The following is a 25,605-nucleotide window of genomic DNA, read 5'->3' as shown; positions in this document are numbered from 1 at the left end:
AAACGTTTTCCATAAAGATATGAACATTTGTGGTTTAATCCTTGCTTTTAAATTTTTGGTTAACTTGCGATTTAAGCAAATAAGTGACATCAATTTTTTATCCTGATATAATGAACGGAAGAAGAATTCGTTCGTCACCCATTTGCGCATGTATCGCTGAGTAATGGCTACTAAATAATTTTTCACCATATGTCAATTATACCAAAGAAATATGAACGTACATAGGACATTTGGATGCAGCCCATTTCATCTTCTCACTTCAGATACTTGATTGCTACTCAGCCGCTCATAATCTAATTTACTATTAACAAACGAACCTGCGGTAAGCAGTGAGGGGTCTTGTAAATTGGCCTGTGAAGCATCTTTCTCTTTTACTTCAATTTTGCCAGAATCTGCGGAATCAAAGTAAAGTTTATTTCAATTTGTAAACTACAAAAGATATTTGGTCTGCGATATTCATTAAGTGGAGTCTTCAACATGCAAATATTACCCTCAACTACGATGGCGAATTCACCGCCATTTATGTGCATTCAGGTAATATTATAGCAAAGAAATAACAATTTGCAATAGTTAACAAAAGATCATACAAATCAGTATCAGTTCATTTGAAACTAATCTAAGCTGAAGAATAGAAAAAATCATTCTTCTAAGAATAATTGTGTTTTAGAGATGGCCTGGAGAATGCGATGTTCTCAATTTAAATCCGACGTTCATGAAATGCCGATACAATATTTATAGAGATATAAGTTTTAATAAGTTTTCTTTTATACCCCAAATGTTATTGCTTATGGAATTTCAAATTAAGCTAATTAACAGAGTTTTAAATTTTTGATTCATATCCTGATGCGCCTGATGGAACAATATTTGAGTCGTGCATTTATATGATTCGACTTTTTTATTTAGCGATAAATACCGAGTCATTAACAAGTCTTATAATAGAGATTTATGAGGCTTTTAGTTCACCATGGTTGCTTTTAATATGCTGTGAAAATATGGCCGCTATCAGTTGTATTGTGTGCCAGTATTAAAGTAATTATAATTATGAATCTACCAGTATTATATTTACTAGGGAAATGAGTCAACCGCAAAATTTATGCTTAATAATAACATTAAAAACAGTCCAAGGTACTACCCGACAGCGGTGCGTCTGACGCCTCACTTTCTTCCGATCGCTGAGGCGAAATTGGTGAATTCAATTCCTGGTCCAAAAACGCTGTATTTCAAGCAGCAACTGAAACTTTATTGGAAAATGTTAATCTAATCTATATGTTAGCAAATACATTTTCATTGTTGATTCGGAGAATATATAGTCTCGATTAAAACTTCGAGTTACTCTTGTATTTGAATAGGCTTTGCTATTGTGTCTTTTACTGACATTTACAGATAGGAAATTCCTCTTTCAATGTCGATCACTTTATTTGTAAATGTTTTTTTATTAACAATCATACAATAACATCGATAATTGTCAGAAAGACATTACACGCTACACTAAGCAAAGAATCATTAGCCCTAATTTCTTCCCTGTATAAGCCCTAATAAATCGCTCAATGCTGGACAGTGCTCGTCCCCGTTTTATAACACCGCTGCACATAATGCACCAATTTAGCACCAATTCACTTAGTTTAAATAAGTCTTGAAATTTCACATTTGATTACTAGATATGCGTTTAAGACGAATAACTCCGTGACTATGCTTACCGTTCAGAAATTCAACATTAAAGTCAACATAAGCTCAAAATTACATTCGTTAGAATTTCTAACGTGTTTATTGTTACTCTAGAAATTATGCGTTTGAGAAATCTTTTGAGAATTTATTTGAAATTCGTCCATATGAAAAATAAAAATCGGATAACGAATTTCGAAGAAAGACATTTCTCTTTCACTGCTCTTTCATTGCTATACCCGTTCTTTCGCACGCGACGATCCACAATTAATCGTTCCACTGATAAATGTGGCCGGCAACTCTCATCCATATTAATTAATATAAAATTGATCAACATTACCTCACGAATCAGGAAGGTAAATAAAGAAGTGGTAAACTTAGAGTACTACGGACTTTGATGCTTTTCATGCATAACATACTTCAAATGCATCGCTATTAGGCGACTAAAATTATTGAGCTAAAATAATGCTAAAATGAGTAGACAACTCTCACATTAAGAGGAAAATTACAGCTTGGCTCGCTGTTGTACGGTCCACATTTAACATTTTTATAACTGATTAAACGTACCTGATGATGGCTGTAAAGACGATTCTGATGAATCTTCAGCCGATGAACTCATTTTCAGCAAGTCTACTTGACATCACCTCAGCAGAAGCAACTCTAACACTGACTGACAGCCGGGCACCGTAGTGACATCGAAACCAAAGCCGGTGCCCGACCATCGAAACCAAGAGTAAAACCATCGAAACCATTGAAACCAAGAATATTCCAACAAAAACTTATTGCGAGAGTAGGATTTTGAAACTTCAACGAGACCTTATTAGGTCTCTCACCTACACTCTACGCTGATCTACAGATTTTTTCACCTCCTCAGCAAAAGTGGAAACTATGCCACCAACTGCTTCATCAAACTCTTCCTATAAAATTCGTCATTACCGTTTCGTTCCATTTTCCACCTTTTACAGACCTCATTCGACGGCTTTCATCGACGCAGTCAAAGCTGCTCAACTTCTTCTTTGTTTCAGGGCGTTTGTGTAGCTTAGCTGAATGCACTACTATGCGCTATGCCACGATAACATATCCTCAAACGTCGTGCGCCAAATTCAATTTTTATCTATGGGTTTATTTCCATTTTTGCACAGGGACCTTGGCCTGCCACACAACTCGATCAGGTCGGTGGCGGAAGGCTACATCACCGACAGCGTCTACAGAGGCGATGCCTCAACAGATGATCTTGGAGACTAGGACGGTTATTGGGACTGTAGTGTCTCGAATTTGTCTTTTCCGGCGTCGACAGAGAAGCGCTGTCTTTTACGACGCTGTCTTTTCTTGTGAATGTCGTAATTAATTTTGCTAAATCTCCAAAGCCGCTGATCATCAATCTATGTAGCTATATGTAACTTAATTATCTCAAACTCGCCTATCTATTTTGGTAGGCAATTTCACTATTAAACAATTATACACATACTCAGTCAGGAAATCTTGTCAATTCTCGAGCACGTATAACACTCATATAATTTCTGAATAATAAAAATTCAGTACACGACGCAATTGCTTTAATGTTTGAATCATACCATCAAATATTGCGAAGTCTGTTCAGAGCAGCCCAGCGGGTAACCATTAGCCAGTCTTGCCCTAGCTCTATCGTCTGTCTTACAACGTGGTGTAAACAACTACTAAGGGTTAGCTGCCAAGTCAACATTCAAAACTAAATTCAGATGATTGGAATTTATTATTGCCAACATAATAACTGAATTACCAGTTGTCTTTCAATTATTCTTTTGATATTGATGTTATTCCATTTTGTCCATGTCCTGCATGTCTTGGTTCTAACAACCTTCCAACACCTCTGGTGTTGGTCGGCGCCATCATTCTTTTATCCATTAATAAACATACTGAATCTTCAGCTTCTGTACCACAACGTACATAATACTCATTTACATTAACTTATTAGGGAAGAGGAACGGCCATTTGTAACTTCTAAAATCAAATCTCAATCTCCATCTCCTTTACCACCCTCTTTCCACTGGACATCCGATGTGTACTTCTTGAAGTCGAAGATTTCCAGCCGTGGATAACGGAGATGAATATATAATTCCAAACATCATTATTTACGTTTCTCTTCCACGTTTTGGTCTGCAATCACATAACAAAAATATATTCTTATTAATACCCATGACATAAGTTCCTAATAATTCGTTGAAAGTGACATTTACATGATTTGGAAGGATGATGAGTTCAAATCGATTTCGGATGAAAATTAAACTCATGAGCTAGGAAATTGTCTTTTGAAATTACATGATGAACTTAACGCGTTAAGTGCTTAATATGAAACCTCAAATTTTAAACCTAATTCGTTTAGTAAATCATGCAATGCCCAAGGTTCATAGGAATTAGGTCTGAATACCTAAGGTTCTTTGTATTTGATTTTTTACCTTATTTTTAAAGCAGAAAGAACTCGCAGAAACTGAACGTATGTGACTCGTCCGTCGCTCACAGTCATCAAGACTACGTTCATTTAATTATTGCATTGTTAATAATTGTATTGGTATATGATTAATCATTCAACAGCGGCTCAAAAATATTCTTCCACAATTACTATGTCTGTCTTGGCTATGATATGCTTTTTGGGTCATGGAAGGATATAATTGGTGCAAAAGCCACTTGAGAGTTTGAACGCGTGCCNCTTAGAAATAACTGTTCATCAGAGCAGCGGATGCTTCTCGAAGATGACTGGACAGGATCCTGAGGCGATAACTTGCATGATGCTGCCAGGCGGAACTTTCAAGTTTTTAGTTATGTGGTTAGTGTAATGGACGCCCAGGCTCCCCGGGTACAGCTGCAAGGAAAAACATTGAACAATTCATGATTCGTGCTCCATAGAATAGCTTCTCACAATAATGATCAATGCGGACATAAACTCTCCAATCCTGGGTATCGGTTCCTGAGCATGACGTTCATTAATCTGTTAATTATCTTAGTGTATATAACTCTTGGTACTCTGAACTTTAACCACTGGGCAGGGTAGCCCAATGGTTACAGTTCAGAGTACCAAGATTGACGCAGAGAGGCGCGGGTTCGATCCCAGCTCTGTGCGCCAGTTTCTGGCCAGAATCGGCGAGGAGGCCGGGCGGTTAAGCACAGCAGAATTGTAGCAGTGAGTTGCGAGTTCGAGACCGCAACAAGCTGTGGATGTTCTGCGATGTTAAGAATTGGCGACAGGCATATGGCCTAATAAACGCTGAAATCGCTATAATAAATATCATGAGATTTATTCAGGTGGTGGCGACCAGGCATAGATATGTTCATTTGTCATGCCTCCAACGCGCGGAGTGGTCACCTGTCTTGAATACGATCACTTGTACGATCACCTATATACATAATATACGATCACTTGTCGCGAAATGAGTTCAGCTCCGTCAGGGCGAACATAACTCACATGAATATGCCTCACACTAATATACAGTTCATAATAATNGAAATACGAGTACTATTCAATCAGCATCTTGTACTGCTCCCCTTTCTTTAACGATTATTATAATCATTAAAGTAAACATCCCATGAAGCTTGGAGACTCTCTATAAAGCTCAATAAATTCTAGAAGAAGTTTCTTCTGCCCGCCATTATAAAGGTATGCGATTGACACAACCACGTCGAACTACCACTAAGGAAGCACTGAGTGAGAATATTGCGCAATATAGCCTTTAGACGGCATAATATCTTACAGTTGCGCAATATATTTTCGAAATTCTGAAAACCACAAAATATATTGCGTATACCGTCAATGTCACCCCTAGATGCTCAATGATATTGCGCAATGACCGTCTAGGGGCTACTATAGGTTGACTCTGCTTTATTAAATATTAAGCTCCTCTGATACTTTTGCCAATATATTAATAATATCGAAGGTTCTGTCGCGCCTTCATTATAACCCCTGATATCTTCCCGCACATACTTCAGCCTTTAACAAGTTCTTCGTCATTTCATGCGCCGTATATCACCCATGTAGCCTGTTTCAAGTGAACCTGAAATGTTCGCTGACCAGTTCCTGTCTCTTATACACATCTAGATGTGTATAAGAGACAGCTATTAGCTGTGAAAACGATGAAGCTGATGTTTGTCGCTGTTGTGCGCCCGAACCTAGAGTTTGGAAACGCCGTCTGGTCACCGATACTTGAAAAAGTAAAAAATTTGGTCGAGAGTGTTTAAAATTGTGCAACAAGAATAATTCCCGCCTTAAAGGGCAAGTCTTATGGATAAATGTTAAAGATTATGAAGCATTCAAGTCTCAGTTATCAGCGATTGCGTGGTGGCATTTTTGAAGTATACAAGTATACTTATGGTCTGTACAAGTCTCAGAAGGATTACTAGAATTTGGAATAAGAACCAACACCAGGAGTCACGATTAAAGGCTAAAAACTGTGGTAAAACTCATCTACGCGAAAACTTTTTTTCTCGCTTCCAGACACCAACATGGGGTACAGCCTCGATCTCTGATGATATTGTTGACGCTCCCAGTATGAACGCCTTCAAGAATAAACTAGACAATGCTATGCAAAAGTATATGTTCAGTCTCGAAATGCCTAGCATTCTACGGAACTAGTAAACGTCCAATGATGATTTAAAATCAACTTCAGTTGGAAAGATCTGGTCAAAAGGCCAATTTTCGGATCTATGGACCACGATAAGTACAAGAATCGGCTTGATTTATTTCTTCAACGCAGAAGATGGTATGCTATGCTATACGAGTATTGCTCACATTAATATAGTTCATAAGAATATATGCGAGACGAATAAAGCTCATATGAATATAGTTCACAGGAATATAGCTCAAAAAACAATCTCTAAATACTCACGGCTTCCAGGGGCGGGAAAGTTTCGTTCTTTTTTGGGCTCTGAAAAAGAGTTTTTGCCTGTGTCCAATGCACCGGCAAGAAGACGGATGACTTTAGAGCCACCCAGTCGCATTCCTCAGTGTGATCTGCTCAAGTCGGAGGACAAAGAATGTAGACTTTAGAGTCGTTCAGCTGCATTCCTCAATGTGGTCTGCTCAAGACAGCGGGCAATGACTATAGACTTTAGAGTCGCTCAGTTGCATTCCTCAGTGTGGTCTGCTCGATTCAGAGGACAAAGAATGGAGACCTAAGAGTATCACAGTTGCAATCCTCGGTGTGGTCTGGTCATGTTAGAAGACAGAGACATGTAGAATTTTGAGCCACCCAGTCGCAATCTTCAGTGAAGTGTGCTCATATTACAGAGGAATATTAAAAATATATATAAACCAAACTTTTTGTTACCCCAGTCATTAAGCCGATGATTTAAAAAATGTACGAATTAAACGATGAACAAAAAACTTATTATAAGCAAACTTCATAAACAAATATTACAAACGACCAACACAATTCATTCGAAATATAAACAATACAGCACTTCTGTTTTACACAAATGCATAACACTACTCTTTTACATGAAGCTTCCCCCTTAACGCTCAATATTATTGATTTATTGGGCAATATTTTTGGGTTGCGCAATATTATTGAGCGTCCAGGGGCCATATTGACGGGTTACTTAAGCATTATATCGTGTAATCATGCTCCCAGAAGTATAACCATATTGCGCAAACAGTCTCTGCCAGACTCAATGAGTCAACATGTTGAGCGGCTGAGCTGTGTCCCATTGTGGAAGTGGGTGTACCTCGGGTTCAAAACTGGTCTTTGCACTGTGCCGGACTAGCTCTATTTATGCGTTTCGTGCTGAAGCCTTTCAGTAGAAAGACTTCAGGACTTCAGTGAAGTCAGTGAAAAGGAATGCGAATAAAGAGTGTAAGTGAATAAAAAGTGCTTTCCCTGTTTTTTTTTCCTGAAAAAAAAAACGAGGGTAAGCTTGCGAAAGAGGGTACAATACTGCACGCTTGGCTTTCGGTTAGGCCTAAATTTCTTGAGCTAAATTTCTACCTTTACCTACTCCTCCCCCTCTCTACTCCCCTGTAGCTTCGAGCCCTTGATTCCCCCAGCCCACCATTGTCTTTCCATCGCCAGCTACAGCTGTTACCTCAGCTGTTCTGCCAGAGTAGAAATTTTAGAGGGAAGTTTAACTATACTCAATTCTACTCACTGTTTCTAGTTTTTCTCCGTCCTTTTACCCGTTCAAGCGCTCTACTCCGTGTATTTTATTATTATTGGACAAAAAATAGAAAAGGCAGTCGAAAAGCCCTCTACGGCCTCTAGTTCCTCTATGAAAAAACCATATCAGCTCAGTTAGAGATGAAAGTTTGCAAGTACTGCTAAGAGATCTCTCTGAGCGAATTTTTTCAGACGGTCACCTGTGAACGTTGCGAAGATTTCATTTGAATCAGCTGTTCGAAGTTGAGCTCTGAACATTACTCATTTCTCCAGAATACTAAATAACTTATTGGTTTTGCAGTGACTGCGAAAAACCAACTCATGGTACTCGAAAAAGCAAATAAACGGTTGAAGAGCAAGGTAACGGGTTGAAATCGTTGACTGATGTAATAAACTTTTTGAGTGACATGGTGCGCTCGTTGAGCAAAAAATAGTGCTCGTAATGCAATAAACTGACTGAAGTGAAAGCTCAGTTAAAAAATACAGAATAAATCGAATAAAATAATCAGAGATTTGATTTATCCGAAGTCGCTAGCGAAAGCTCCAGCGAATTACTTGACAGAGTGTAGGAAGTCCAACCTTGGGTGGTTTGGTATTCACGTCAGTACTGCACCTGTTGCGAAGGACCGAGTGATGACTGATACTGCATTTATTGCAGAATTTTGTAGCAAGGCACTCAGCACACCTTTTGATATTACATCGTGTAAGAGGCTGCACTCAGAGGATGCGCTGTCAACACCTGCAGACCTCTGTTGGTGACTGTAAAGGATCCTGCTCAGGTTTGGAGCGTGTTGAAGGCAGCGAGAAAGCTGGGAAAACCCGCTGAGTATCTAGTCCGTTTTCGTGAAGAAAGATGCCACCCTCTAGGGAGGGCGGTTTTTCGCAAGAACTGGCGAGAGAGAATCAGGCGGAAAAACATGGAAAATCAGGCCAACCATTCTTAAAAAGTCAAGACAACACCAGCCGCTTACAGTCAGTTAAAGATGCAAATAGTGTAAGAAGTAATCGTATACATCGAAGTGAGAGTGCACAAAAAGTTTTAAAAGTTTAAAAATAATAAAAAAATTTTAACTAGAATTCTGTTTAAAAAAATTGAACTGTTAACTGCGATCGCGAACGAGTGTTTAGACTTCATTTGTATTAAGAAACACTCTCTAAAAATCACGGGGAAAAATTCTACCTTATGAATTTCAGTTGCTAGGTTTTGATTGCTTTCATAACTTGAACGAAGAGCAGTGCAGTAGAGGTGTTGCTCTGTGGGTCAGAACCTATTATGTAACCAGCAAGTTCAGTTATCTGCAGAGCAACAATTAGCTAGAGAATCAGTGTGGTGCAAACTTTCTCTAAAAGGCAACGATAGCCTCCTCATAGGTGTTGTGTATCGAACATCAAACAGTTTCTCTAATAATGATGATGTACTAAACAGCCTTTTACCGATCATGACTTTCAGCAGGTCGCATACGTTGATCGTTGGTGACTTTAATCATCAAGAAATAGACTGTGTAGATGAATCTTCTCCCAGAGATGGGAATCACCTTGCATCCTTGTTCTTGGAGTCTGCGCGAGATTCATTCGTAGTCCAGAACATCAGCAAGTCAACCCATTTTAGGGGTAAACAGACCCCAAATATTCTAGATCTAGTGTTTAGCAGTGGAGAGTCTCATCATGAGGCTCCGTTTGGTAAAAGTCACCACCAATCATTGTTTTTCAGTATTAAGTGTTATACCGAAAAGACGCCCCCGAAGCGTGATGCGATCGAACTTTGCCAAAGGCGATTATGTAGCATTGAGTGCGGCGAATATCTCGGCCTGTATTAAGGACATGAATGTGGCTGACTCATGGTCATATCTCAAAGACACAGTTTTGTCTGCAGTTGATGCGTGTGTACCTAAGATTTGGCTCGGTGGAGTAAAAAAGTCACAAGGAACGAAAAGTCATGGCTAAGCTAAAGACAAAGATGGAAGTCTATATGCGTTATTTACGAACTCGCAGCGCTGCTGATTGTAGCCTCTATGCAAGAGCTCGAAATCAAGGTAAACAAATCTGTCGCACGGCAGTGAAAACCTTTGAAAAAATATTGCTAAAATACAAATAAGAACCCGACAGCCTTCTTTTTGTTCGCTAGCTCGAACTGTAAGCGAAACGACAGTATTGCTGATTTAAAAGTATACCAACGAAAGATATCATCTGATGCGAGGGCAAGGCTAACGTTCTTAATCAGTTCTTTAGCAGTGTGTTCATAGATGCTGACTTGTACAGTATTCCAGCTATTGAGGAGCGCCCAGTAGGCTCGAAGTTAACAGGTTTTGAAATACATAACAGTTCTCAAGCGTCTGGTCGCTTTAAATCCCACCAAGTCATGTGGACCAGACAGCTTGGCTGGCTCTTTGACAGTACTCTTTCAAAAGACTTTGAACGGAGGGAATTTGCCGACCGATTAGAGAGAAGCTCCAGTAACACCATTGTTTAAAAAGGTGACAAAATTAGCCCCGGCAACTATCGCCGTCAGTCTGACAAATGTTGTTTGTAAGGTAATGGAATCTATTGAGGGGGATAGGATAATTGATCACTTGACTGTTAACATCTCCTATCAGACTGTCAACATGGCTTCATTTCCGGTAGATCCTGCACCACTAACCTCTTGCCTACGTTTAACGATTGTACTCGGATGCTGGACGAAAGGGAGCGAGTGGATGCATTGTACCTCGATTTTACCAAAACATTTGACATGAGCGTCTGAGTCAAACATTTGACATTAGTTTCGCATGAGCGTCTCTTGCGTAAAGTGAAGTCTTTGGGAATAAAGGGAAATGTACTCCATTGGATCAGAGATTTTCTAGTCATCTAGTGGGTAGACGACAACGTGTCGGTATTAACGGAACCGTATCAGACTGGGCATCAGTGCGCAGTGGCGTGCCACAAGGAATCGTTCTGTCAGGCGTGTGCTCCATGTATGCCGATGACACAAAAGTTTACAATATAGTTGAGGATGCGGCAAATGAAGTGAAATTGTAAGATGATCTTGATAGTTTAGTTAACTGGGCTGATACGTGGCAGATGCGTTTTAATGCTGACAAGTGTAAAATACTTCACCTCGGGAAGAACACTGAACAGCATGATTACAGTATGAGAAGACATGGTTGCAGTGAGAAAGTAATGATTGAAAAGTCTACGGTGGAAAAAGATTTGGGAGTTAATGTCGACATGAGCTGAAATTTTCAAGGCGTATTGAAACGCAAGCTAATAAATCCAATAAACTTCTGGGACTGATCAGACGCTTCTAGGAGTTCTTGGATGCAGAAGCGACAAAGCTGTTGCTTGTCGATGTTGTTCGCCCAAACCTAGAGTTTGGAAACGCCATGAACAAGAATAATTGCTGGCTTAATGAGCAAGTCCTGTGAAGAAAGATTAAAGATTATGAAGCTTCCAAGTCTCTGTTATCGACATCTGCGTGGTGACCTCATTGAAGTATACAAGTATACTCATGGTTTATACAAAGTCCCAGAAGGATTACCAGAATTTGCAGCAAGAACCAACACCAGGGGCCACTGCTATAAACCAAAAATGTAACTCAGTACTCACTGCAGTGAGTGACAGAGAGCGCATTTTCTCGTCGACGAAAACGTGAAGTCACGGACGGACAGACAGACAGACACACGGCCAGATGGACAGGACAGACGGACGGTCGGACATCCATGGCGAGCACAACAGTGTATTTTTCCATAAATGAGAAAATTCGCTAAAAACTGAGTTGCAACTCATCCACGCGACAACATTTCTTTTCGCCTTGTGTCACCAACATGTGGAACAGCTTCCCTGGTTACATTGTTAACGCTCCGATATAAACGCGTTCAAAACAGACTAGATAAAGCTATGGAGAGATATATGTTCAGACTTGAAATGCCTAGCACCATATCGAACCCGGTGGAAATCAAGTAGCTATTTAAAACTATCGTCAGTTTGGGAAAAATCCGGTCAGAGGACATGTTTTTACCTCTCCCAGGAACAAGTAACGAAAAGTACAAGAATCGACAACAGGCCAAATCAGGCCTATTCTTCAGCGCCGATATCACTGTTATGTCATGAAACTGAATCGTGTTTTGGCATTATTGTGTGGCCTAAATTAAAATATATGGGCTCGTAGAAAGAGAAAAATGGTCTAAGTACTGGTTTATTAATGGAGAATTCTATTTCAAAAATCATTAATAGTAACTGAAATGCGAGTACTATTCAATCAGCATCTTGTACTGCTCCCCATTCTTTAACGATTATTATAATCATTAAAGTAAACATCCCATGAAGCTTGGAGACTCTCTATAAAGCTCAATAAATTCTAGAAGAAGTTTCTTCTGCCCGCCATGATAAAAGCATGCGATTGACACAACCACGTCGAACTACCACTAAGGAAGCACTGAGTGAGAATATTGCGTAATATAGCCTTTATACGGCATAATATCTTACAGTTATTATGCCGCAATATATTTTCGAAATTCTGAAAACCACAAAATATATTGCGTATACCGTCAATGTCACCCCTAGATGCTCAATGATATTGCGCAATGACCGTCTAGGGGCTACTATAGGTTGACTCTGCTTTATTAAATATTAAGCTCCTCTGATACTTTTGCCAATATATTAATAATATCGAAGGTTCTGTCGCGCCTTCATTATAACCCCTGATATCTTCCCGCACATACTTCAGCCTTTAACAAGTTCTTCGTCATTTCATGCGCCGTATATCACCCATGTAGCCTGTTTCAAGTGAACCTGAAATGTTCGCTGACCAGTTCTAGTCAAAACTCGCGGACACAGCGTAATGAAAAGACGTGTAACTTAACAATTGATAAAACAATCATTGCATGACGATAACTAATAAGGTTAGAGGCGGGTTATCAGCGGCCAAGTAGCTGACCATCGCCGGCCGCCCTGTAGCCACCAAAGAATTTCTACCTCGTTTTTATTGTGTTGCATAAAGACATTATATTTTGTAGTAAATGACAACTTTGTACAATTATACAACAACGGCAAAGAGCAAAATAGTTAATTTTCAGCATTCAATTTTATGGCCTTATCGGAATAAGAGACTGTGTTCACTAAATAATACAGGAAAACCCGACCACCCGTATTAGGTTTCCATGGGTTCCATATTAGGTTCATCGCTCTTTCTATTGTATATAAGCGACCTTCCGGCCGGACTCTCCTCCAGGGCCAGGCTTTTTGCCAGAGACACTGCATGCCTCAAGGCAATCGGAACAGCCGATGTTTAAGATTCCATATTAGTGGACGTGAACGTCCTTGCAGCATGCTAACAGCGACGGAAGATATCTTTCCACTTTGAAAAATACTCCACTGTCCATTTGACTCGACATAGGGCCAGAAGTGTGGGTACCTGCTGATGGAAGCAACCCAGCTTAAGTACCTCGGGGAAACACTTTCCAAGGAGCTGAAGTGAAAGCCCCACTCATCCAACATGAATAACAAGGCTAACCTTACCTTGGGCTTTATTAGCCGAAACCCAGCAAAACAGCCGCCTATAAAGCATTAGTCCGCCTCATGCTGGAGTACGCCAGTTGTGCGTGGGATCCTTATTTAGTAGAAGATATTGCAACCCTCGAAGAAATATATCGTGGAGCAGTGCAATGGGTCTCGCGTCAGTTACGCTGGACTTCAAGTGTGGACAACCTGCTCCATGACCTGAGATGGCCAACGTTGCCAGACAGACGGAGGCGTGCTAGACTTGCCATGTTTTACAAGATCCACAACAATCTAGCCACCGTTAATACCAGTCACCTCCTCACTGTCATCAGCTCTATTTAGTTTACCAGGAAGACTCACCATCAACATTATGTCGTCCGCTTCAGCCGGACTCTATACCGTCAGATGGCATTTTTCACCAAAACCACACCAGAATGGAACCCTCTTCCTACGGATGCAGTCTCAGCGTCATCCTACGATGCATTCCGGGCCAGGGTTGCTCTCATTTTGGTGAAATATTATGAATAAATTTAGGATGCAATAGTAACACTAGTGTAGCAGATTCATCAGTTGTTGATGTTGGTCATCTACAGTAAATAAGTGGAATAAAGTGCGTCGAATTCTGAGCAGGTAAAACATGACGACGCGATGTACGGCGCGGCAGAGGATGGTCAATTATTGGTTATACGCGGCAGACAGGCGAGCGAAACGACATTCATTAGAACTACAGTTGTTGTAGTTGGGTTGCATTACCAGGTTGAATCGTTTGTGATGTTCGGTTGTTCGTGACGTTCAGCAGACGATCTAAGCCGACGGGAGTTCGGTCACATCCAAGTTGTTGCGCTACGGCTGTCAGGGCTATCGGCCCGTTGAACGCCCATACTTTGCTCTGCAATCGGAAGTGAAAAATGAGTCTTTTACATGAATCAAGTCACAAACTCAATATTTTGAAATCTTATTATATTATCTTATGTTATAATAATAATATAATAATTCCAAGTCTCTGTTGTCGACATCTGCGTGGTTCCCTCATTGAAGTATACAAGGTGCATTATTATTATTGTGGTGCAGGATAGCTGCTCATTATTATTGGTGCAGGATAGCTGCGATGAACTAGTATTTCTCTACAGTCAACCGTTTCCCTGATAATACGGCTTTCTCTTCACCAGCGTTAAGTTCTAGGGCGAATCTTCGGCCAGCAATAGACTCATCGTACAAACACACATGTTCAAATATGCCAGGTACGACCCAACATGCCCTCACATTACAGGTGGCAGCTATGTGCCGTATGAGGCCCCACAACATGGCCCAACATGCCCTCACATTATAATTGGCTGCTATGTGCCTCATGACGCTAGGCAACATGGCCCAACATGCCCTCACATTATAGTTGGCCGCTATGTGCCGCATGACGCTGAGGAACATGGGGTGCTGGCGCCGCATGCGGTGGATGCCGTTGGCCAGTATGGTGTCACTCTGAAAGCATAAATATTCGATTCCAATTTTATTTGTTCATACATAATTCTACGAAGTAAATATTATTTTTATGAAGTTTATATCGCTAACATCGTTAACATTATTCTATTTACATTAATTTTTGATACCACAGTCCAAAGCAATATGATGAATAATGTTTTTTGAATGATTTGAGATGCGCAAATTTATCAATCTAGCCTAAATGAGGGCGGATTCGTGAAAGGGGGTACGCAGCCGTGCACCCTCAAATTTCTGCACCAATCAGCCTTGAAAGGAACTCCTAGCATATTTCCGGATGACCACCAATCAGCCGCAAATTAAGCCATCCGTCGGTAACCAGCCCGTGAGATCATCTTGCTTTAAATATTAGGAGCTTTACGCCACCACATTCTGAAGCGAATAGCCCAAAGAGTAATGGTTACGCACCACTGAAAGTTGCATCGAATCATCACTTCATGCCCAGACTTTAGCTCGAACTGTAACTTGCAGACAACGGACTGCGACCAACCAGCCCAGGTCACCAGTGGAACTGCATGCATCCTGCCGTGCACCACCAGACCGTCACTTTTAGCTCAACATCCGGGGTTAGGTTTCAGAAAGCATAGTTCTGTTCCAAAATCTATCGTCCTTCGACGAGCGACTTCTACAGCTTCGCTAAATTACGTAACTTTTAGCTCACAGCATCTGAGGTTAGGTTTCAGGTAGCATAGTTCTGTTCCAAAATTTATCGTCGTACGACGCGTGGCCGTTCGACCGTAGGCTGATTCGACACACGGGACAGATATGGACGGCTCCGGCGCGCTCCGTCCGGGCGGTGTAAAATTTTTTCGCGTGTTGGCAGACGACGCTGGGCCATAAGACGCCAGGCTTAATTTCCTGTGGGCTCATTGATCTAATTCAATGGATGTGATCTGTCTGGTGGCGTGTGGCTGATAACGTTACAGTCATGATGTGTTGTAGGCTACGTTCTTCAGGGAAGGGATCATGATAGTCCATTCGAAGCACGGCAGTGGTGGTCTCCGACAGGCGTCCCGTGATAGTCAGAGGCGATGATCCATCGTAGCTTGGGACAGCTACAACCGTAACATATACTGTTAAAAAAGTTACCGTTAACGGTATTACCGGCGTTTCAGTGGCCGGCCGGNCACAATAAAAGTTTCAACGCTTTCTTTGTTTTTGGTTTCCAATTGTACCAAAATTCAATACTCCTAAACCGGACTATGATTAGTCTATAATTTCAAATTATAAAGTTTTTTTAATTTGATAGCAAATGTTTAATGATTGCTTCTATCTAGTCTTAACATCCGTAACATTATTATAGTGTTTGTGAAGAAGATTTTTTGTAATGCTTACCTAACGAAATTTTCGTTGTAAGATCGTGTCCAGTTTTGTTGTTTATAATTTTCACGTCGGTTAATTAAACATAATATTATTAGACAAGGAATCAGTCGACGCAGAAATGTCCGGTATTCTAACCACAGGCGAGTTACCTACCAAAATATGCCCGGCTATTGAACAAACGTCGAATCATTTTATACAATATAGAATAAGATAAACTTGGCTGATGTCGGCCGTTAGCAAATTGTGGAGATTAGCACAAAGGAAAATAAATTACCGACGCATGTTACTATATAATTAGCTGAAATTTTTATTTTTTGACGCAAGTCCTCGCACATCAAGTTCAACAAATTATCTACAAACCGGAATAAAGATAAACCATATGCACCATTAATTGGCATAAAATGTGCCATCGTCCCTCACATATTTATAAAAGTTGAACAATCGAATTATGAATCATTTTGAAACAGAAACTATTGAATTTTTTGCTTAACTAACATACGTGCTGAATCATGCAACAAAATTTGCGCTCCTGCTCCTGGTCGGAGACGTTACATGCAGCCCAGTTATTTGGGTCTACTTGGCTACCCTATTAAACTTATGAGAATCTACTTTCCGACTTGCTACATCTTTATGATGCCCAGAGGGTAGGCCTGGCCTAGTCAAACCGAACCTACGAGTTACCCTGTGACTGCTTCTGAAACCTGGGGCGGATGCACGCAGGAAGGTTGAGTGCGTATGAGAAACCAATCGATGCTTACTAATATGCGGTTTTTAAAAACAAAACTTCCATGCGGTTTTTTAAAACAATACTGTGCGAGCGTCGTCGGCAGCTGCTGTTCTGGCAACATTTGCGCCGTGCCCATTCGACCGCGTACTCCAGGAATTCACTCGTGTCACAGCTGACGACGCCATCGCTGCAGTGCGCGCGCTGCCTAACAAGCAGTGTGCCAGCGATCCGCTGCCGACGTCGTTACTTAAGGGGAATGTTGTAACCCTAGCACCTTTTCTGGTCGAATTTTTCAACCGCTGCCTCACTGACGGTGTTATTCCGGTAAACTTCAAATCAGCTTACCTTAAGCCTCTATTAAAATACATGACCTTGACACTGCCGATCCCATGATATCGACCCATCTCCAACCTGGTAATTTTGTCTGAACTCCTTGAACGCGTTATGGCCCGACAGTTAAACAACCATCTTCAGCAGTCCGGTCTCATGCCTTGCCTCCAATCTGCATACCGTCATCTCAACTCGACGGAAACCGCTGTGCTGAAGGTCTTTCGACCAATCTGCCAGCAGCAGACCGGGGCGACATTACGGCACTAGCTGTACTCGACCTGTCGGCCGCGTTTGACACCACGCCACCTTAATGCGTCGATTTGACGTTTCATTCGGCGTGCGCGGCACAGTGCTGCTGTGGTTCAAGTCCTATCTCAGCAATAGATTCCAATGCGTTTGAAGCGGGAAATCTTCTTTTACGCCATCGTTGGTCACTTGCGGCGTACCACAGGGATCAGTTCTCGGCCCTATCCTCTTCCTGATATATGCTGCCTACGTATTGCATATAATTGACTCGCATAGTTTTAATCCGCACATGTTTGCCGACGACACCCAAATTTATGGCTACTGTGCACCGGCTGACGCCGCAGCGTTGCTGGATCGAATGTCTGTCTTCATGGACGCCGTTTCAGACTGGATGCGCTCCAACCGGCTCCAGCTCAATGCAGCAAAAACCGACTTTATTTGGCTCGCGACTGCACGGCGCCAGCATCAGCTTCCGACCTTGTTCGCGTAGGCAACGAGTTCGTCATGCCTGCGTCCGCAGTACGCGACTTGTCATTATGTTGGTCTCGGAACTTTCTATGAATAATCATATTGCCAAAGTCACCACCGCTTGCTTTGGCGCTCTGTTACGAATACGTGCATCAGTTACTGTCTTTCGAGGCCGGTCCTCGAGGCCCTCGTGGTAGTGCTCGTTCTGACCAGATTGGTTTTGTTAAAATTATCCGGAGGGCAAGCAGGCGGCCTAAAGACTATGGCCACGCAGAGGTCCAGTTTCTTTATGTGGAGTAGCACGTATTCAACAAAGCCATCAGAATTACCAGTTTCCCATCTCAATACCACTGTGCTGCTTGCGAGGGAGTTCCTAAGGTAAACACTTGCCATTACAGTGAACAGTACCATCACACGTTTTTCATCACCATCAACCATGCTTAATCAATATTAACCATGCCTAATCACCAGCATAATTCACTAGCCACCCTTCATCACTATCATCACCTCTCTACCCCACAGAGCCACCCGGGGGGCAGGGCTGCTGCAGACGACGTCTCCATCAAGTAGACGTTGGACGCCGCGATGTCTGGCACCACGTCTCTGGTGGCACGTGCGGTCACAAGTTAGTACGTTTTTGGCTTATTAATTAAGACGTTATTTCTTCTCCATAACTCGTCAGTATCGTAAAATTTCGGAAGATTGTTTCCTTATTTTTTAAGGCTCTAACAGCATTCACTCGTGATTTCTTTAGTATCACCGTTTTTTTAGCTACGTTAAATGAATTTAATTCATATTTAGTTGTTATCGAATATCTTCAATTGCTGATGTTCCGTTCTGTAAAAAGCACTTACAGTTTTCAATGTCTCCTCGCCTTTGTACAAACTTTGTTTTATAATACAATCTATTTTCTAGTGTCACAAGCCTCCGAGCTACAATATAGGCTTAATAATTCTACAATTTGGACTCACATGTACTATTCAGGCAGTTTCACCGTGCCGTCTTCACTGAATTTCGCAACGCACGTTTTATGAACTTTTTCAGTGATGGCATTTCCTTCCACTACCTCCGTCGACTGCAGACGAAGGCTGGCTGTGCAGGGCGCTATGACCAACTGCCGGGTACACTCGGTTATAATTTGGTTAATACAACAGGCTGAGTAAATAAAACTGATTTAATATTTGTCTCAACTTGGCAGCCATTACACCTGATCACGCTCCCCTTCACCTGCATACGCGTAAGCAGGTTACCCTCTGTATTGACCAGCTAGGACGAACACAAATTGCTCTGAACTGTTCTCCAGTTAACTTGTATCATCATTCCTAGTTATCTCTCCGTATCTCAGTTTTTATGTAGACTATTAGACTTTTTATGTAGACTATTCGCTGCAATGCTGAAACAGCAATTTTTATTCCTTAAATTGCAAAACTTTTTCTCATCCTTTAGCAGTTTAAACTCCTTCCTTTGCTGGTATAATAATTAACTATTTTTATTAATTAAGCGTACCAGTTTACCATCACTCACTTCCCAGTTTACCAGCACTCGCGTCCCAGTTCTCCAGCACTCGCGTTCCAGTTTACCAGCACTCGCGTCCCAGTTTACCAGCACTCGCGTACCAGTTTACCAGCACTCGCGTCCCAGTTTACCAGCACTCGCGTCCCAGTTTACCAGCACTCGCGTCCCAGTTTACCTGCTTGTCGAAGAACGCTAGCACACCCCAGCAGGGCTATCACGGCTGCGGCGATCGTCGCGATCGTCGCTCGGAACTTCCTTCGACGGAACAGACGAACGCCTTGACCAGGACACGTTAAATAATTGGATTAGAACATCAAAACTGTAGTCGAGCAAGGACAGGTTAAATAATTGAATGAGAACATTAAAACTGTAGTCGAGCAATTAGGACAGGTTAAATAATTGAATTAGAACATTAAAACTGTAGTCGAGCAAGGACAGGTTAAATAATTGAATTAGAACATTAAAACTGTAGTCGAGCAAGGACATGTTAAATAATTGGATTAGAACATTAAAACTGTATTCGAGCAAGGACAGGTTAAATAATTGAATCAGAACATTAAAACTGTAGTCGAGCAAGGACAGGTTAAATAATTCAATTAGTAAATTAAAACTGTAGTCGAGCAAGGACAGGTTGACTAATTGGATTAGAACATTAAAACTGTAGTCGAGCAAGGACAGGTTAAATAATTGGATTAGAACATTAAAACTGTAGTCGAGCAAGGACAGGTTAAATAATTTACAAGTACTTGGCTCTTCTCCGCACTGAATCGCACATTGAAGTCCCTCCCATACTCAGTCACACAGTCCAGCATACTTTGCAGTTCCTCGCTATTTTCACTCATAATCACAGCATCATCAGCATACAGAAGCATTCTTAACCTTTCGCAGCCTACACGCACACCAACATCCATTCTCCTCACCCTCGTGACCATCTCTTCTGTGTAGCGGTTGAAGAGAAGCGGGAGACAGGATGCAGCCTTGTCGTACGCCTCTCTTGCTCCTCACCCAGTCAATTTTTATATCTCCAAGTCTATATTTTGCTCTAGTATTCACATACATACTTCTCACAAGCCTCACACATTTTTCACTCATTCCAATTTTTCCCAGTGTTTGGCACTGCATGAAGCTCTCTATCCACCCGGTCATACGCATTTTCTGTGTCTAGAGAAGCCAAGTACACTTTCTTTCCATCTCTTTTCATTCTCTCGATCAGTTTATCCACAACATATATATTATATTCTGCTCTTTTGTCATATCTAAAACAATTTTGCTCTTCACCAAACACTCTTTCGTTCCTAATACATCTTTGCATCCGCTCATTCATAACCGCACAGAAAATCTTACCGCTGGTGTCAGCAAGGGCAATCGGTCTGTAGTTCTTAAGTTCCTTTTTGCTCTTGCGGCCACCCTTGTGAAGCAAGGTGACACGACTTTCATTCCACGCATCAGGTACACACTCATTTGTCCAAACAACATTGAAAAGATGACAAAAAAAAACACAACATTGAACATTGCTTTATCTATATTTTGACATAAATTCTGAATAGATTTATATTAATGGAAATTAAATATACAACTGATTGATTTTCTAAACTGTTTTATGGAATTTTGACCGAGAAAAGCATTCAATAACTCAATCGCATAAAATTTGGTCCGCAGGTTAGCATGTACTTATAGTGTGTGTGATAAGTTGCGGCCATTTTGAGAACTTAGCGCGAAACATAAGAGTTTTCCGAAGTTTTACCGTCAATATGTCTTGAGATTGAACAGCCGATGCAATAATTTTTATAAATTTTGTTTATAATAAAATAATTTTATAAAATAATGAAATTTTGGCGCCAAAGTCGTTCCTGAAAGTTTTAATACTTTATTTTTCCCTAATGCCTATAATTATTCTTGATATTATTCATTGCATGATTGCTTATTAATGTAATTAACAGATCTCCTCACAGTCAACGCTGAATGAGATCTTTATTGTCATTTCGTAGCCAAAATATACACTATTATTACCCTGTTATTAGTATTACCCTTATAATATTATTATTACCTGAACTCTATTTCATTCATGGACAGCGCTTCCTCCTTATCCAAGCGCTTCAAACCTATTCTGTTAATAATATTATTATAAAAAACTTCTCTTTAATTACTAATGAATAAATTATCATGACTTGTATCATAAATTGTTAATATGGATAAAAATGCTCAAAAAATATATAAAATGATAACATAAATCATCAATTGCAATTCACTCCGCCACTAATTGAATTTTCTAAAGAAATACATAAACATAAACTATACTCACGGAAGTGCTGTACGAATGCCATGTCGCTCAGGTGCTTGTCTGATAACTGAGAATAAAGCATTAAATGTTAACGTAATTTAGTCAAACAGCCTCTTGTATTCATTATATTATTTGACACTCCACACCATCACTCCACACCGTCACTCCATACCATCACTCCACACCATCACTCCACACCATCACTCCACACCATCACTTAGCATGTCGGTCAAAAATCTAAAATTTTGGCTTTCCCGGTTTCTTGGCTTATTTTTTTGCTGATGAAACAGCGCGTCTAACGCAACAAACCGCATGTATGTGCGTGCTCTAGGTTTTGCGTAAAGCAATTCCAAAAAAATATAAAATTTCTATTTTTAAGTAATATCTCCTAGGATTTCTTAAATTAAATCTGTATTTATAGATTATTTGTCTCGTTAATTGCAAAGAGTTTAAATTAAACTTTAAATTAAACTTAAATTAAAACTTCCAAGTATACCCAACCATTAATTCGCCTTCCTTAAACTCGCGGCCTTTGTTCTCTGACATCCTTCATGGTCCACACACACCCCTAAGTACTTATACTCATTTGTCCTAACAATCTCATTCCCTCCCAACATCCACTCTCTGCTCATATCCTCAATCGATCCATTCACAAGTACTTGGCTCTTCTCCGCACTGAATCGCACATTTTTGTCTCCTTCAGAGAGCTTCAAACAATTTGATTGTAAAGACCACTGCACGTGTAGACATTGAACAGGATGAAAATTAATAGATTGAGTCTTTGTTGAAGTGTTTCCTTGATTTCGAATTATCTGGAGATTACTGCTCTTCAAGCCTACGAAATAATGTCCAACGATAGAAATGTTCAACTTTGAGCATATGTCTGCTTGAGCGGCTATAGAAGTAGCTTTTGCAGACAAGTATGCTTTTAGTTGGAATTTCCAAGCATCCCTACGGCCGACAGCTTAATTATTGAAGATTGCATAAGAACGTTCGTAATTTTTGGGATTCTCTGCAGACTAGTCTCAGTGCGGTACAAGAACCGAACGAATAACGTTCTCGCGTCCCTAGTTGTCTTGGTGTGAAATATCGCGTACAAGAAGGCAGGGTGAGCGTGTTTAAATGGGATCCAATTTGTGAGCAACTTACTTGATTTCACATTGCTATCGTATATTCCGTCATTATTTTGGTTATCAATCCAGGAATTTTGAGGGCAGTTGATATTATGAAAGCTTGAAACGAATTTAATTTTTATAGCTCAACTCTTCCAATGCAAAAAAAAAATTGTTGACTCCTGTGAAGTGTGATCGGGTGGCTGCTTACTGCAATCAAGCTACTGCAGTAACTTGCCTTTGTTAAGATTAACACTCACTTTTCTATTGTGTTGTCTTCCTTGAACGATGACGTATTTGACTGAAAAATTTAAATTGTGGAAAAAAATTTGTTAGTTTTCCCTTCAAGTAATTTTTAAGGTAAAGTTATATGGCGTCTCTTTCACCATCACTTCTTTGAGAACATTGCTTTCTGTACGATGCGAGTTCTTCTTTCGACAATAATAGAACATTTCAGCTTGAGGAATATGTTCTGCATCAGTTGTTATTTGATCGGCTTATGCACGTATCCCTCAGGTTCTAATCTTTAATCCACCGCGCAAACTGGGTAAATTTGTGGAACGGAAGATTGTGAATTTAGAGAATCGATTTGAGTTTTTTCTTGGTTAGGCCAGGCCGTCGTCGGCGAATGGCACACAAGTTTAACACGTTATATGACATGACTTCAAGGCTTCATTGTAAGTAAATGTATTCCTCGGATTCAATTATATAAGTGCTGTATAATGTACCGTTGTATCATTAGGTTAGTTACGGTAGTCGAGCATCATTATTAATTTGTTAAATATTTATTGATAATGGTAAATTTTTACAATTGTTTATGAAAATTGCAATTAAAAGCAATAACGTCAAAATGAACCCTAAGTGTAACGTGATTTTAGTGGAAAGTTTTGGTTCACTTCTTTCTGTCATCGTTGGACGCAGAATTTAGAGGACCTTGCATAACAAATTGCTCGATAGAAATTCAAGGTGACAAAATTCAGGTGACACGATACGGCAGTTAATTTAACTGATTATCTTAAAAACAACGTGGTTCAATCCGAAATACACATGGATGGAATACGTGAATTTGCCTTGACTTGCATTTCCTCGAACAATTCCACTATATTTTAGATACTTCATACCTGTAAACAGGAATTTTCTACTTTATTGAATCTGCGTTATGTTTGAATGGTTAGAATTAAGCTATATAGGTTCAATAGGCTGTTGTTTGCTAATATTTTTGGAAAGTTTTGAGGACTGATTCAACAGATTGTTGCGGGAGAATGCTTAATAGTATATGTGTATATTTGGTGAAGGCGAATATGAGAGAAGGTTCAATACTGGTTAAGGTGAGGTAATGTTTTGCTCAGCCGTACGTGGAAAATGTTTGGTACCGGCCGCTACTACCGCAATAGGTAGGACGGTTTGGTACGGGTAAATGGGTAGAATGTTTCGTACATGGATGATGTGGGATAATATTGAGCGGTGTTGAATATTGGAGTATGTTGATGGTTAAGTGATATTGTATGTTGAAGAATCTTTGATTTTTGGCAATGTGTGAGAATGATGATTGCTGGTGAATATTGAAGATTGTTTTGCTCGGGCAATGTTAGAGGATCTTGCATTTTGGTAAATGTAAGAGAATGTTGTGGGTTATGTGGAAAGTTGGGATTGGAAGTTATATATATAGCGATTCAAATGCCCCCTCTCTTCCCCCCATAAAGGGGGAAATGGAGGGGGTATTTTTTATCGCATTTATCAGATTCGGCCGTCTCTGTCCCGAACGTGTCAGGTGCCAAATACGAGCGCCCCGCAGTCTTCCCATGGTTGTCATGGAATAGACCGGATCCTAATCCGGTGCTCATTTCCCTCCTATAACCAGAACCTTAAGCGGACATAGAGCCGCTGATTTAATCCGCTAGGCGAGCTTGGGGCGTCCTTGAGCCAGCGGCTGACAGGAATCAAAACTTTGATAGGGTTAGCGCGGAAAGCAAGAGTTCTACTAAGTTTTGTCGTCAATATGTCTTAAGATTGAGCAGCCGATGCAATAATTTTCATTTTTAATTTCAAAAACAGATTAAAAATGTTCTAATAAAAAAATTGTGTGCGCCAAAGTCTTTTTTTGGAATTTTTGGTACTTTATTAGCGCATTTTCTCATTTATGGAAAAATGCACTATTGTGCTCGCCATGTCCGTCTGTCCATCCGTCCGTCCGTCTGTCCGTCCGTGACTTCACGTTTTCGTCGGCGAGAAAATGCGCTCTCTGTCACTCACTGCAGTGAGTACTGAGTTATATTTTTTACTATTGCTTATAATTATTCCTGATAATATTTTATTGCATGATTATTTATTTTTGTAATTAACAGATCGCCTAACAGTGAACGCTGAATAATGTCTTTTTAGCGCATTTTCTCTTCTATGGAAAAAATGCACTATTGTGCTCGCCATGTCCGTCTGTCTATCTATCTGTCTGTCTGTCTGTCAGTCTATCCGTCCGTGACCTCAAGTTTTCGTCGACGAGAAAATGCGCTCTCTGTCACTCACTGCAGTGAGTACTGAGTTATATTTTTTGTCTATTTCGTAACCAGAATGAACGCTATTATTACCCTGATATTAGTATTAATATATTACCCTGATAGTATTAACCTTTATCGTATTAATATTACCCTGAACTCTATTCTATTCATGAACGTTTTAGTAGAACGCGCTTCTTCCTTGTTCAAGCGCTTCAAACCTATTCTGTTAATGATATTAATATGAATAACTTCTACCTAATTACCAATGAACGGACTATCATGTGTCGTATCATAAATTGTCTATATGAATAATAATACTCGAAAAATACAAAATATATAACTTAAATCATTAATT

General features: G+C 40.3%; 1 protein-coding gene across 1 annotated transcript; it reads right to left on the bottom strand.

Annotated features, from left to right (window-relative positions):
* Positions 1-4,366: 4,366 nt before the first annotated feature.
* LOC108674289 lies at positions 4,367-18,285 on the bottom strand. Its single transcript, XM_018162227.2, has 5 exons — positions 18,256-18,285; positions 14,643-14,735; positions 14,013-14,148; positions 6,519-6,643; positions 4,367-4,501 (listed from the first exon to the last, which is right to left on the bottom strand). Exons 1-5 carry the CDS (start codon positions 18,283-18,285, stop codon positions 4,367-4,369), a joined length of 519 nt encoding a protein of 172 aa, XP_018017716.2.
* Positions 18,286-25,605: the final 7,320 nt, after the last annotated feature.

Source organism: Hyalella azteca, unplaced genomic scaffold (genome assembly GCF_000764305.2).
Source record: "Hyalella azteca isolate HAZT.00-mixed unplaced genomic scaffold, Hazt_2.0.2 contig2241, whole genome shotgun sequence".
Lineage (NCBI taxonomy): Eukaryota > Metazoa > Arthropoda > Malacostraca > Amphipoda > Hyalellidae > Hyalella > Hyalella azteca.
Note: the sequence above shows the minus strand (reverse complement) of the source record. Positions and strands in the feature narration are given on the sequence as shown.